This window comes from Diceros bicornis, chromosome 31 (assembly GCF_020826845.1).
Source record: "Diceros bicornis minor isolate mBicDic1 chromosome 31, mDicBic1.mat.cur, whole genome shotgun sequence".
Classification (NCBI taxonomy): domain Eukaryota; kingdom Metazoa; phylum Chordata; class Mammalia; order Perissodactyla; family Rhinocerotidae; genus Diceros; species Diceros bicornis.
The window spans coordinates 26,461,525-26,475,468 of record NC_080770.1 but is presented as its reverse complement, the minus strand read 5'-3'; the positions used below and the strand labels follow the sequence as shown (position 1 = coordinate 26,475,468).

The following is a 13,944-nucleotide window of genomic DNA, read 5'->3' as shown; positions in this document are numbered from 1 at the left end:
TGTGAAAAGATATGCATGTTGACTACTATTGGTTGTAAAGTTTTGATGCTTTGAGAATATGGTTCAGTTAGGGAAAAAATTTGACATTTCTTCACCTTTCATTCATTCATTGCTTCTTGATTTTAGCCCTGAAGATTATATAGACACAGAATCTCCTGTCCCTCCAGACCCAGAGCAACCTGATTGTACTAAAATTCTAGAACTTCCGTATAGTATACATGCTTTTCAGCACTTGCGAGTAAGTAGAGAGATTTGGGATTTTTTTTTTTTATGCATTATTTCTTTAATTTAGTGTCTTACTTATAAATACTCTTTCTCCTTCCAAATAGCTTTATAATTTTACAAACATCTCCTGTTTCTTAAAATTCCTTCACAATAAATGCTACAAGATACCAAATTACTTGTGCTCTTTTATGTCTTATAATCTCCTTTTTCTGTTTTTTTTTTTCAATTTTTTCTTCTCTTCAGGGTGTACAAGAGAGAATTAATCTTTCTGCACCTCTATTACCTAAAGAAGATCCGATCTTCACATATTTATCTAAACGATTAGGAAGGAGTATAGATGACATAGGTCACCTCATCCATGAAGGCCTACAGAAGGTAAGTCGTGAATGACTTAAGGAGACAAGAAACTCTGTGTGAATAAATATTTTTCTCTCAGAAAATACCTACCTAACTCGTTTTTGTCTAGAGAGTGATTTTAAGTTATGATTACATTATTTTTTTTTTTTTAATTTTATGTTTTTTGTTCCCCCAAAGCCCCAGTAGATACTTGTTATGTCATAGTTGCACATCCTTCTAGTTGCTGTATGTGGGACGCGGCCTCAGCATGGCCGGAGAAGCGGTGCGTCGGTGCGCACCCGGGATCCGAACCCGGGCTGCCAGCAGCGGAGCGCGCGCGCTTAACCGCTAAGCCGTGGGGCCAGCCCTATGATTACATTAATATAAACTGTATGGTTCAAAGCTAGGGAGAAATGTTGATAGTCCAGTCTTCTTTACCAGGAAGGGGTGCTGAAAAGCTTTATTTAAACTAATTGACGAAAAAAACAAATTGTAAACTGTATAAGCAACAGGGCTTATGGGCTAGGTTATATATTTTGAATGTGAAAGAAAATTTAACGTTAGTGTCTGATATATCTCCACACAATACATAGATTATCACTGTTCTCTGAACCAAAAAAAGAGTCACCACCAAAAATAAAATCTTATGGTTTTCTTTTAAGGGAACATCTACTTGAAAAACTGAAATAGGGAATTATGTAACAGGACCCAAGAGTTTAAATGTATCATTCGGGATAACATGTGGGAATTTAGAGAATGACTTTTACTCTTCTCTGTGCCAAGGGATATCATAAAATACAGGCTGGTTTCTAAGCAGTATGATAGTAGTATTAAGTAAAATGTATAACTGTAACATTTATGTACAGTTTATTCAAATACATTATATATTTTATATATGATTATTTTTGTAGCTAAGTTACCATCTTCATCTTGTTTTTCTGAAGGTGATATAAAATATTGCATCCCCAGAACTTGATGAGTAATAAGGGAAAACTGGCCTAGGATTTAAAATATCCTTCAGAGGATGGTTAGGTGAAAGTAGATCATAGTGCTAAGTGCTCTATAGAAAATTCAAATAGAGGGTAACTGAATGGCTACTTTAGATTGAACAGTTGGGGTTATCCTCTCTGGAAAGGTGAAATTTAAGCTGATATCTGAATGACAAGAAGAAACCAAAATTCAAAGATCAAGGAAGAGCAATCTAGGCTGAGGCAAAGGTCTTGAAGCCTTATTGAGGTCAGTGGTATATTAGTCAGCTTGGGCTGCCGTCACAATATATCACAGACTGGGTGGCTTAAACAACAGACATTGATAGCTCATGTTCTAGAGGCTAGGAGATCCAAGATCAAGGTGCTGGCTGATTCGGTTCCTGGTGAGGGCTCTCTTCCTGGCTTGTAGATGGCCACCTTCTCACTGTGTCCTCACATGGCCTCTTCTCTGTGTGTACAGGGAGAGAGAGAGAGAGAGAGAGATCTGGTATTTCTTGCCCTACTTATGAGGGGCCTGGCCCTATTGGACTAGGGCCCCACCCTTATGACCTCTTTTAACCTTTATCAGCTCTTCACAGGCCCTGTCTTCAACTACAGTCACACTGGGGGTTAGGGCTTCCACATATGAATTTAGTGGGGAGGGGACACAAACATTCAGTCTATAATAGGTGGCATGTAACTAAATTCAGGTCAATATGGCTGGAGCCTGGTGAGCCAAGGGGAGGATGATAGGAATGAAGCCAAGGAAGTAGGCCAAGGCCAGACTGTGTGGGGCTCTGAAAGCCAGGGCTAGGACTTTGAATTTTATTCCAAGTGTGCTGAGAAGCTGGAGCAGAGGAATGACATAATTCATCTAGTATTTCTAAAGTACACTCTTAAACTTATATGGAGAAATAACTGAAGGGGGCCAAAACTGGAAATAGAGAGACCAGTTAGAAGGCTATTGCAGTAGTTCAAGAGAGAGAGATGAAGGTGGTTTGGACTAGAATGGTTGCTAGTGGAAATGGAGGGACTTAAAACTATTTCAGAAAGTTTAGAAGCTGATGAATTAGATGTGGGAAATGAGAAGAAAAAAGGATCAAAGATAATGCCTCGAGTTTTGGCTTGAGCAACTTGAAGGAGGAGCAGGGTTAGGGTGGGAGAAGAGAAGACAGAGTTCTGTTTTGGCCGTGTTAAATTTGAAATACCAATATGAGTCTGGAATTCCAGGAGAGGTCAGAGCTGAGTGTATAGAGAATAACTGTTATATAGGGATATTTATAGTCATGGGAGTGAATAAGTAAGGTTTGAGAACAGGACACTCTGGGTCCTCCCACATTTCTCTCTCAAGCAGAGGGGAAAGGACCCCCAAAAGAGACCGAAAAGAGTGTCCAGAAGAATGTGGTATACTAAGAATCAAGGGGAAAAAAGTGTTCAAAAGAAGGAGAGAGTAATTAACAGTGACATTCAAACATTTATCGATTTTGGGGGAGATTTTATGAGAGAGTTTATGGAAGGATTTTTTCTTTAAAGATTTATTTTTCTCTTACTTCCAATATGCTGTGATGCAGAGTATTCTGCTTATCATGATGTTTTCAGTAGTTCATGTAGAATTTTTAGTTGATCTTTTGTCCCAATTCACAATATTGTCTAAAAATAAGAGCTAAAAATTTAAACATTTGTTGATTTGAAAGAAAAGTTTCTCAAAAGACTATCAAAAAGGAGACCGAAACTAAGTCATAAGTCAATAGTTAAAGCATGTCATATTCGTTAGCCAGCTACACATAGTACTAAAACCTTTAATTGCCTCACTCAAAAATCATATCCAGTCCTGGAAGATAGAATACTTAAAGATGATTAACGCAGAATTATCCTTAGTTTTAATCTTAAAGATAACTATTTTTAAAATAATTGGTCCTTGTAAAAAATTCAGACTATATAAAAAAAATTTATAAAAGGGAAGGTAAAAACCATAATTTAAAAACTCAGAAATAATTACTGTTTTATAATATATTCTTTTGAATTTTTATTTTTACACATCTTTATAGTTAAAACAGTTATTCTCATTGGATAAATTTTTAATAGTGGAAATGTGGGAGCCACAGGGTAATCACATTTTTAAGGCTTTTCATATACTTTTTGTCAAATTGTCCCCCAGAAATGCTGTACTAATCTAACATTTATACAGTTAATATCTGAAGTTAATATACAGTGTAGCCAACAGTGAGTATTGGCATGTTTTTTTGTTTTTTTTGAGTGTGTGAGGAAGATCAGCCCTGAGCTAACATCCATGCCAATCCTCCTCTTTTTTTGCTGAAGAAGACTGGCCCTAGGCTAACATCTATGCCCATCTTCCTCCACTTTATGTGGGACGCCGCCACAGCATGGCCTGACAAGCGGTGCATCAGTGCACACCCGGGATCCGAACCCGGGCCACCAGCAGCAGAGTGCGTGCACTTAACCACTATACCACAGGGCCGGCCCACAAGGCATGTTTTTAATCTTTGCCAATTTATAAAAGGAAAACTTGTATCCTTTTAATTTCTATTTCTTTAAGTTTTACATCATTTCACCTGCTAATTATCCATTGTTTCATATCTTTGAATTGTCTGTTTGTGTTCTTGGCCCATGTTCTCTTGGTTGTTTGTCTTTCTGTTTAGATTTTTTATGAGCTCTTTATATATTAAAGATCTTAAGGGGCCAGCCCATGGCATAGGGGTTAAGTCCAGTGCACTCCGCTTCGGTGGCCCAGGTTCACATGTTCCAATCCTGGGCGCAGACCTACACCACCCGTCAAGCCATGCTGTGGCAGTGACCCACATACAAAATGGGGGAAGACTAGTACAGATGTTAGCTCAGAGATCATCTTACTCAAGCAAAAAAAGAGGAAGATTGGCAACAGATGTTAGCTCAGAGCCAATCTTCCTCACCAAAAAAAATCTGAGCTAACTTCTGTTGCCAATCTTTCTCTTTTTGATTGAGAAATATCGTTGCTGAGCTAACATCTATGCCAGTCTTCCTATATTTTGTATGTGGGACACTGCCACAGCATGGCTTGATGAGCAGTGTGTAGGTCCGCACCTGGGATCTGAACCCACGAACCCCAGGCCACCAAAGTGGAGCACTTGAACCTAACCATTACGCCACTGGGATGGCCCCCTGAAAAAAGTCGTTTGAAAAAAAAGATATTAAACTTTGGCTGTCATATATCTTTTTCCCAATTTGTCTTAAGCTTTATGACTTTTTTTTCCATGCTCAATTTGAAATTTTTCTACTTGGGTTTACACCTACTGACATTGAGTTTTTGACATGGTCCAGTTTAGTGTTTTGATCTCCATGTGGTTGAAATTCAATATATGTTAAGGAACCAAAGCTTCAAGCCACAAAAGGAGCAAACCTATCTGAAATTCTGTTTTAACTTGACTAAATAATACACTTATTACTATATACTAAAGACATAGTTTTTAGCAGTGTGAAGGTTTAGATTCTGAACACACATGAGAAAATGACAAAAATTCACGTTTTACAAAAACATAAGCTTGTCATTTGCTTACATATGTACCTTCATTCAGATATTAAATAAATAGGAAACTTTGTGATATATTAATTTCAGGAATTTCACCTTAGAGCAACTGGCATTTCTAAGTAGGTTAGGTCCTGACTTCTCAAGTCCTGAAATAGGGTCTGACGAGTTATGGTCCCTTTCCCCCTTGGAATGATGGCCGGAGTTGGACAGTCTCTTTATGGAGCTCACACCTTAATGCACTCACTCAACTGAGGGTCAGGAGGCTCTTTTAACAGGTGTAGTTTATTTGTACTCTGTCCTCTGCTTTATCGCTGCTATAGTAGGTCTTGCTCTTCTTCATTTTGAATTTCGGAAGAGATGGAGCAGTAAAGGTGCTCATTTTGAACATTCTGAGGTGAAGAAACTGTCTTGAGTTGTGTTTGATTGTCATTTTCTTTGTTGACTCTCTAGAACTCTTCCTCGTGGGTACTGTATAACATGGCTGCGTTTTACTGGAGAATAAAGAATGAGCCGTATCAGGTGGTGGAATGTGCCATGCGAGCACTTCACTTCTCTCCCAGGTGAGATGCCTCCTCTGTGGACCTCCTGCTCTCTTCCACATGACTCAGCACTGTTAAAGAAACAGTACACAGGAGAACAATAAGAAGCGTTGCACTGTGCTTACACTCTCCTCCATCCCTGTTCAGAGAAATAAAGTCCCATCACAAAAATGACAGATGTCAAAGACTTCAAAGTGATCATAGCATAATATACTTTTGATTGCTATTAAGGAAAAAATGCATAATGTAGACACTCTCTGATTCACTTGAATGCAAGGACCTTGACTGGAGAAATTATCATACATCAAATTTTTCTTAAAGCAAATATAAGCCCTAAATACATTTTAAAATCATAAAATGTCTGCCAGACCTTATTTTTGTGGTAGAATTTATAGCGATCAGATTGACTAAGCACCGTCAATTATGTAAAATGAAACATTACGATTTTCTTAAATTATTTTCTCCCTCTGTAAGTATACTCAGAGTTATTTTCCTAAGGCAATAACTTGGAATGTGATTTTCCCTTGTCAGGTGGTTATACATAATTGTGGAGTACATGCTTCTTTCCTAACATCTAATTATGTCTCTCCTCTTTTAGGCACAATAAAGACATTGCCCTGGTCAACCTGGCAAACGTTCTGCACAGAGCACACTTCTCTGCTGATGCTGCTGTCGTGGTCCACGCAGCTCTGGACGACAGTGACTTCTTCACCAGCTATTATACTTTGGGGAATATATATGCAGTAAATACAACTTTTTGTTTTCCTGAGCCAAAACAGTTCCTATTTTCCTTTTTTTTTTCCCCAATAAAAATACCTTTTTTCCTTCCTCTTTTGGTCCGAACAAGGAAAGGGGATGGAAATGAAGAGATTCGGGGTAAAAAAAAACCTCAACATAATAATGTATCATAATTGTCCGAGCCTCTCGACAAAAAAGAAAAATAATTAAATAGATAGAAATATTAAATATCTGCAGAGTACACCCCTTAAGATAGCAATAACTTCCAGTTAAGCCATCCTATAGCATGCTTCATGTTGTGGAGATTTGGCCACTGATCAAAATAATGTTCACTCTAGAGTGAGAGAGAGGTGTAATTGCATGAATTATTGGGAGTTTGGACTGATACAGCCAGCCGTGGCTAACGTTTCTCCCCCTGTGTGTGTGTATATGTGTGTGTTTGTTTTTGTCTCTTCAGATGCTTGGGGAGTATAACCACTCAGTGCTCTGTTATGACCATGCTTTGCAGGCCAAACCTGGCTTTGAGCAAGCTATAAAGAGGAAGCATGCTGTCCTGTGTCAGCAAAAACTTGAGCAGAAATTGGAAGCTCAACATAGGTAATTGGGAGACAAAATTTCATGGGAGAACCAGCACCATAGAATCTTAGGTTAGACCTGGGTAGGGTGATATATGTTCGTTAATTCATTAGAATTAAGTTTATCAGTTCATTAGAATTAAGAAAACACCTCTTCTAAACCAATGTTACCTCAATAAAAAAAATAAAACTGAGGCACCTAAATGAAAAAGGAAAACACCTCTTCACTACTAGTAGTCCTGTCCCTTTTCTCTAAATCAAGAGGTTTAGCTCAATTCAGTGGTTGTGTAGAGGAATTTTTTTTTTTTGTAAGGAAGATTAGCCCTGAGCTAACATCCATTGCCAAATCCTCTTCTTTTTTGTTGAGGAAGATCGGCCCTAGGCTAACATCCGTGCCCATCTTCCTCTACTTTATGTGTGGGACGCCTGCCACAGCATGGTTTGATAAGCGGTGCACAGGTCTAAGCCGGGGATCCGAACCTGCGAACCCCAGGCCGCCGAAGCAAAGTGTGCAAACTTAACCACTACACCACCAGGCTGGCCCCTAGAGGAATCTTTTTAATAGCATGGATTCCAAGAACTAGAGAATGTTTGCAGTAAATGCTGTCATGTAGATCTTTACAGTTTTGACCATCGATTACTTTTATGAAGTCAGATGGAGGAGGGTGTGGCTGGATACTCAGTAATTCTATTGATTACATTTTTATTGCTATAGAATACACCATCAGTAAAATCACTTGCACATGCTGTATTTGATCTTTCTCCCCTTTGACTCCTAGGGTTGGGCTATTATGTTAGTTAAGTGACCTTGAGAGACATTATTTTTCCCATGTTTTAATCAGATTTGATTGAAAAATATAAAAAAATATATTTGATTCCATAAATAATAGGGCCAGTTAAGAAACTTCACATAACTCAGAAGTGAATTGTTCATCTCTTATAGAATTAACCTTAATGTTTTGAGTCTACTTTGATTATTAGAGAATTAAATGGAGATTTGGCACTTCTTAAACTTTTGTATTTGCTTATTTTCTGATCTGTTTAAAGCATAATGTAGTGAAAAGGAAAGAACGACAGCTTACCGTTTATACCTGGCTTCTGTCACACCTGATCAGAACTTGCCCTGGCTGAGGTTTTTCCAGTATTATGTTCTTAAGAATCAGACTGATTCTCTCTTATACAAACTGTGCAAACATAAATCTCCATATGTTACCGTGTAATAGGTAATAAGATTTTTGTGACTAAATGTAATCAGGCAGCTGATTTATTGATATTGAATTGTAGAGAATATTTCTTTCTAAGCAAAGTTTCTGTGCTTTTTCCCCAAGTCTGTAAACCAAGGAGCCAGAATGTGAGAGCAAGGCCCTCACTCTTAACCTTGTCATCAGGCAGAATCAAAGGAAAATGTAAAAAGGAGGGTTCTAGAAAGGCTTTGAATGTCAGTGGAACTAACACAAACTTTGTGGAGGGAAATAAAGTTGTTAGATATGTAAAGATTTATAGTGTATTGTTATATATCTTTTTTGGCACCTGTAAAGTCCAACACACCATTTAATGTCAAGATAGTTGTATTTAAGGGAAGAATTTCACATCCGTCTTTTTGCCCCCAAGTTTTAATAAAACAATAGCATTTATTTAGCCCCATTGTTCTTGAACTCATGGTACAGTGGTTGTATGTTAAAAGAAAAAAGCTAGCAATTATTGCTGAGAACCAGAAAATCTATGCATTTAAGTGAGTTTAAAAATTCACAATTTTATTTATAAATTGGACTCTATCAAAATTAAGAACTTCTGCCCTTTGAAAGACACTTGTAGATGAACAAAAAACATGCCACAGGCCAGGAAATAATATTTATGTCTAATAAAGGACTTGTATCCAAAATATGCAAAGAATTCTCAAAACTCAATAAAACAGACAACATAATCTTTAAAAAGATTTGAACAGACACTTCACCAAAGAAGATATACCATGGAAAATAAACCCTTTATCGGCAATTAGGGAAATGCAAATTAAAACCACAATGAGATCCTATTACACAATGATTAGAATGACTGAAAAAAATAAAACAAAACTGATACTACAAAGTCCTGGCAAGGATATAAAATAACTGGAACTCTCATACATTGCTGGTAGGAATGCTAAATGCCCACTTTGGAAAACAGTTTGGCAAGTTATTGTAAAGTTAAACATACCCTTACCATAGAAGCCAGCAATCTACTCCTGGTCACTTTGTGCATACAAAACCTTTATGTAAACGTTTATAACAGCTTGATTTGTTTTCTCCAAAAAGTGGAAACAACCCAAAGGTCTTTCAAGTGGTGAATGGATAAACAAATGGTGGTACATCCATACAATGGAGTACTACTCAACAATGAAGAAGAACAAACTACTGATACGTGCAGCAACATGAATGAATCTCTCTATATACTCTGATTCCATTTATATGGTATTTGGGAAAAGGCAAAACTATAGGGACAAAAGACCGATTGTCAGGAGGTTGGATGAGGAGTTGACAACAGAATGGGGCAGGGCACTGTTTCGGGGTGATGGATCTCTTCTATATCGTGATCGTCGTGGTGTTTACACGACTGTGATTGTTAAAATTTATAGAATTGTGCACAAACGGGTAAATTTTGCTGTATGTAAATTCCACCTTGATTGTTAAAAATGGAAAAATAAAAATAAGTAAGGAATGGAAAAAAATCACTGTTTTAAAGCTTTGTAACTTTTCCCTGGTATTAAAAATGTGAAGATCCCTCCAGCGAACACTGAATGAGTTGAAAGACTATCAAAAGCAGCATGACCACTACTTGAGACAGCAGGAGATCCTGGAAAAACACAAGCTGATTCAGGAGGAGCAAATCTTGAGAAACATCATCCATGAGACACAGATGGCAAAAGAGGCACAATTAGGTAAGTATTGGTTCCAAATAATTGAAGACAGGTTGGGAAGTTCATTTCCAGCGTGCTTTCCTTTCATGGCTTTCGTGTAGCCATAAAGCAGTATAATGTTGTGCATATGGCTTTCCTCAATCTTAAAATCAAAGGTCATCACAGCGGATATACCAGCAGGCCTGGGGAGCTGGTTTAGTCCCTCTAGCTTTTTTTAAATTCACATTTTAAAGAAAAAAAACAAATCTTTTAGATCTAGGAGTCTTAACTATTTGCCCTCTATGGCCTACGTGGATGCTTCTCCAGCTTGCGTAACAGTCTCCTGGAGATCTTGTTAGAATCCAGTTTCAGATTCAGTAGTTCTCAGGTGGGGCCTGCAGTTCTGTATTTCTGACAAGCTCCCATTTGGTGCTTGTTGCTGCTGGTCTGAAAACACACTGTGAGTAACGGCCCTACACCAAGTAAACACAAGCCAGACACACCCTAGAAACAAAGCATCCATACTCTTCAGCCAACACTGGCAATGAGGCTAAGAGTCCTTTTCTTCTTGCTCCCTTAAAAGCAAAGCTTTTATTTAGAGGTGAGATTTTAGACTACAGTTTATCTCAAAGAGGAACTCTTAACCTGGGTCAATGGTTCGGGGGAGTTCTGAAATCATCCCCAAAATTATACACAGAATTTTGTGTGTGCACGGTTTTTTTCCTGGGAACAGGAAATATATATTAAAATTAAAATGTATAGCTCTTATTAAAATCTTTTAGAGTATGTGACCCAAAAATAGAACCACTGGTCTAAGGGAACTTGGGTTGACAGGAGATCAATCATTTGGTTTGTCCAGAATGTTTCGTTTCTGATTAAGCCCTAAGGGAACAGATCTGACAGCTTGACATCAAGTGTAAGTTAATAGAATCCCTTATTTACACCCTTCTCCCTGGGTAAATATATTGGTCTGGAAAGCCTCTTAACCTTAACCTGTAAATGTGACCATTTACAGTCCATTTTATAATCCACCTAATAAGTTTTCTTTGCTATTTTGAATGTAAAGAGTTATGTTCAGTCCTTGGGATTATTTATGCTCAGTCTGTACTGAAATGCAGCCAGAGCTCTTATATATAAATTTGAAATAGAATTATGAAGGATGTAAAGCAAATTCTCTCCAGAGAGAGATGGCCGAAGTCTCTTAAAACAGTGTAATCAATAGATTTTATAATCATGGAATGTAATTGCCAGAAGATACCTTAGTGATTGTCTAGTGGAGCACTTTTGTTTTGTAGGTGGAGAAACTGAGACTTCTTTAGAATGATTTAATTGTATTAACCATTAAATGAGTGTTCCCCTGTGTTAAGTACTCTGCCAAGCTCTGAGGAATACAGGGTTGCAACTAAATGACTTAGACTAAGAAAATCATGTTTGCATTGCTGATCTTTCTCATCAATTATAATTTCCTTTCTTATTCCAGGAAATCATCAGATATGCCGTCTGGTCAACCAGCAGCATAGTTTACATTGCCAGTGGGACCAACCTGTGCGCTACCATCGTGGAGATATCTTTGAAAATGTGGACTATGTTCAGGTCTTTTTCTTGATGTCTTTTAGTTTTTATAAACTTTGCATATCTAAGAGTAATATTGCTTTTCGCCCCTTGATTCCTTGTATATTTGATCCGTAAAACTTGTGACTGTCATTGAAGGTTTTGGGTATCTGTTATGTTTATGAAGTCAGATTTTATAGAGTACTCAGTTACTCCATGAGTAACATTTCTCTTTCCCAAAGAATATTCATCACATTTGTTCCTTTTTCTCGTGTCTTTCCTACCCCATCCCAGTTCCATTCTCTTATTTAACAAGGTTTCAGAAATACACAAGAACTATGGTATCTTGTGAGAAATCTAACGAAGTTTTACCTTGGTTTGGAGAAAGGCTGTATGTATTTGGAATTGATTGTACAATAGTCTATAATGCCTAAATGATAGCTAGATTAAACTCTGAAGAACCCTTTCTTAAGTTCCCTTGTTTGTACCCACTGCACACTCCTTTTATAGAGTAGTGATCATTTTAGTCTAAGCAGAGGAGGGGAATAATGAACCAAACCTCTAAATCAGCTGATCATTAAATCCAAAAGAGACTAAATCATAGAAGGGAAGTAAAGGGACAGGAAAACAATCCAGGCCATTTCTCTCGTACTCCAATGACACAGTTGATTGAAAGTGGCTAACTACACATTATTATGTGTGAGAGAATACTGTTGGGTGTACTTCTGAAAATTAAAAGGTCTGATTGTTTTAATACTGACCTACTTTCTTATTTCCTACGAATTTTAAGTATTCGGTAACGTTTTTGGGTTGAGTTACATCTTAGTCACAACTTCTTTTCCACTTCCAATTTGATTGAACCTTTCTTTTCATTTTATAGTTTGGTGAGGATTCATCAACCTCCAGTATGATGTCTGTGAACTTTGATGTCCAGGCAAATCAGAGCGACATCAGTGATTTGGTCAAGTCTTCTCCCGTAGCCCATTCTATCCTCTGGATCTGGGGCCGGGACTCTGATGCGTATAGGGTAAGTAATGGAGGAGGATGAAGGAGTTTTCTCAGACAGACCAGATCTCTTAAAGCAGTGAATGGTCCTCAGCCTGACTGATTAATGTGGCCCCTGTCACTGTTCAGCTTAGTTCAGCAAACACTTACTAAACTTCTGTTAAATGGAAGGCATTCTGCTAGGTAGTAGATAAGTAAAACACAGAATCTGCCTTGAGTTCTTCTTCCCAACCAAGTGGGGCACATAGACACCCTATCAAATTCAAATTTGTGCTCTAATTTCACTTCAAAGCTTTGAGCTCTAAGTATAATTACCAACCCTAACAAGTTTCTAAACTTGACCTAAGTGTATGCTTCTATATACTTCACTTATTTAATCAGAATTCTTTTATTGAGCTTCCAACTGTGTACCAGGCTGGTACTATGAATATAGTATGCAAGCTCCTTGCTCTGCTGGAGCTTATGTTCTAAAGGAGGATACAGATAATAAACAAGTTAATGAGTATGTGTTTCTAAGCTAGCTAAGAAATAATTGTATGTTAGCCAATGGGGATACCAAGGTATGAGGACAGAGACCTTGTATTTTTTATTCACTATTAAATTTCCAGAATTTAATTGAGTTTTTATTCTAACAGAATTAATACAACCACTTAGATTTAATTATATGTGAATTCCCCCAAAGTTTGATCGGTTCAGGATATAAGTTTAGTAAGCCTCTGTACATGTTATTTATATTTAGAAAAATGAACATTTTACAAATCAAAAAAACAATTTTTAAACGTTGGCATTGGCAAAGAAAAGGTCTTAGTTCAGGGCAAAGTAGTTTTCTGTGCCAGTTACATAAGCTTGTGCATGCCTTCAGGTACAAATCATAAACTCCACCTCAAATTGGCTTAAACAAAAGAAAATCTGCCTCGTATTGCAGGAAGTCCGGAGATAGGGCAGACTTCGGGTATGGTTGATTCAGTGGCCCAGTGATGTTATCGGTGACCCATGTCTTTCCTTTTCTTCAATTTGCCGCCCGCAGTATTGGCTTCATCCTAAAGCTTGTCTTCCTCATAGCCGTGAGGTGACAGCCAGCAGCACCTGGAGCAACATGTTTTTGTTCCTCTGTGGCGTAAGAGACTGGGACTGGCTTTTCTTTCCCAGAAGCCCCAAGCAAGCCACTCCTTGTGTCTCGCTGGCTCAGCTGACTTAGGCCTGCCCAACCCTGAAGCAGTCTGTGGTAAAGCAGGTAGAATCGCTGCTTTAGACTAATAAGCTGCAGTAGAGGGAATATTACAGAATCTACCCCAGTGTCTCCATTTATCTTAAAATACTAAATTGTTGTTCAGTTATCCTAGTATATTTATGTTCTTTGAAAATTCATTTAGTGTGTTGAAATATTGAATCCAAAGAAATTTATGAGAAATTTTCTTTCTTTGTTAGGACAAACAGCATATTCTGTGGCCTAAAAGAGCAGATTGTGCAGAAAGCTATCCTAGAGTCCCTGTTGGCGGGGAGTTACCGACGTATTTTCTGCCTCCGGAAAACAAAGGACTCAGGCAAGTGCTGAAGGATTTGGCAAAGCACTTGGTTCTGCATGGTTGTCATCTGGCGGTTCTTTGAG

General features: G+C 37.9%; 1 protein-coding gene across 5 annotated transcripts in view; it reads left to right on the top strand.

The window, feature by feature from the left end:
- The window catches only part of TTC17 (tetratricopeptide repeat domain 17), a 118,543-nt gene that overhangs the window by 29,688 nt on the left and 74,911 nt on the right, over positions 1 to 13,944 (top strand). For all 5 annotated transcript variants that reach the window (XM_058527119.1, XM_058527118.1, XM_058527120.1 and 2 more), the window contains exons 4-12: positions 127 to 238; positions 469 to 600; positions 5,506 to 5,615; positions 6,193 to 6,337; positions 6,790 to 6,929; positions 9,661 to 9,821; positions 11,260 to 11,372; positions 12,211 to 12,357; positions 13,764 to 13,879. In XM_058527119.1, coding sequence (XP_058383102.1) covers positions 127 to 238; positions 469 to 600; positions 5,506 to 5,615; positions 6,193 to 6,337; positions 6,790 to 6,929; positions 9,661 to 9,821; positions 11,260 to 11,372; positions 12,211 to 12,357; positions 13,764 to 13,879 — 1,176 coding nt within the window. The remainder of the gene's footprint in view (positions 1 to 126; positions 239 to 468; positions 601 to 5,505; positions 5,616 to 6,192; positions 6,338 to 6,789; positions 6,930 to 9,660; positions 9,822 to 11,259; positions 11,373 to 12,210; positions 12,358 to 13,763; positions 13,880 to 13,944) is intronic.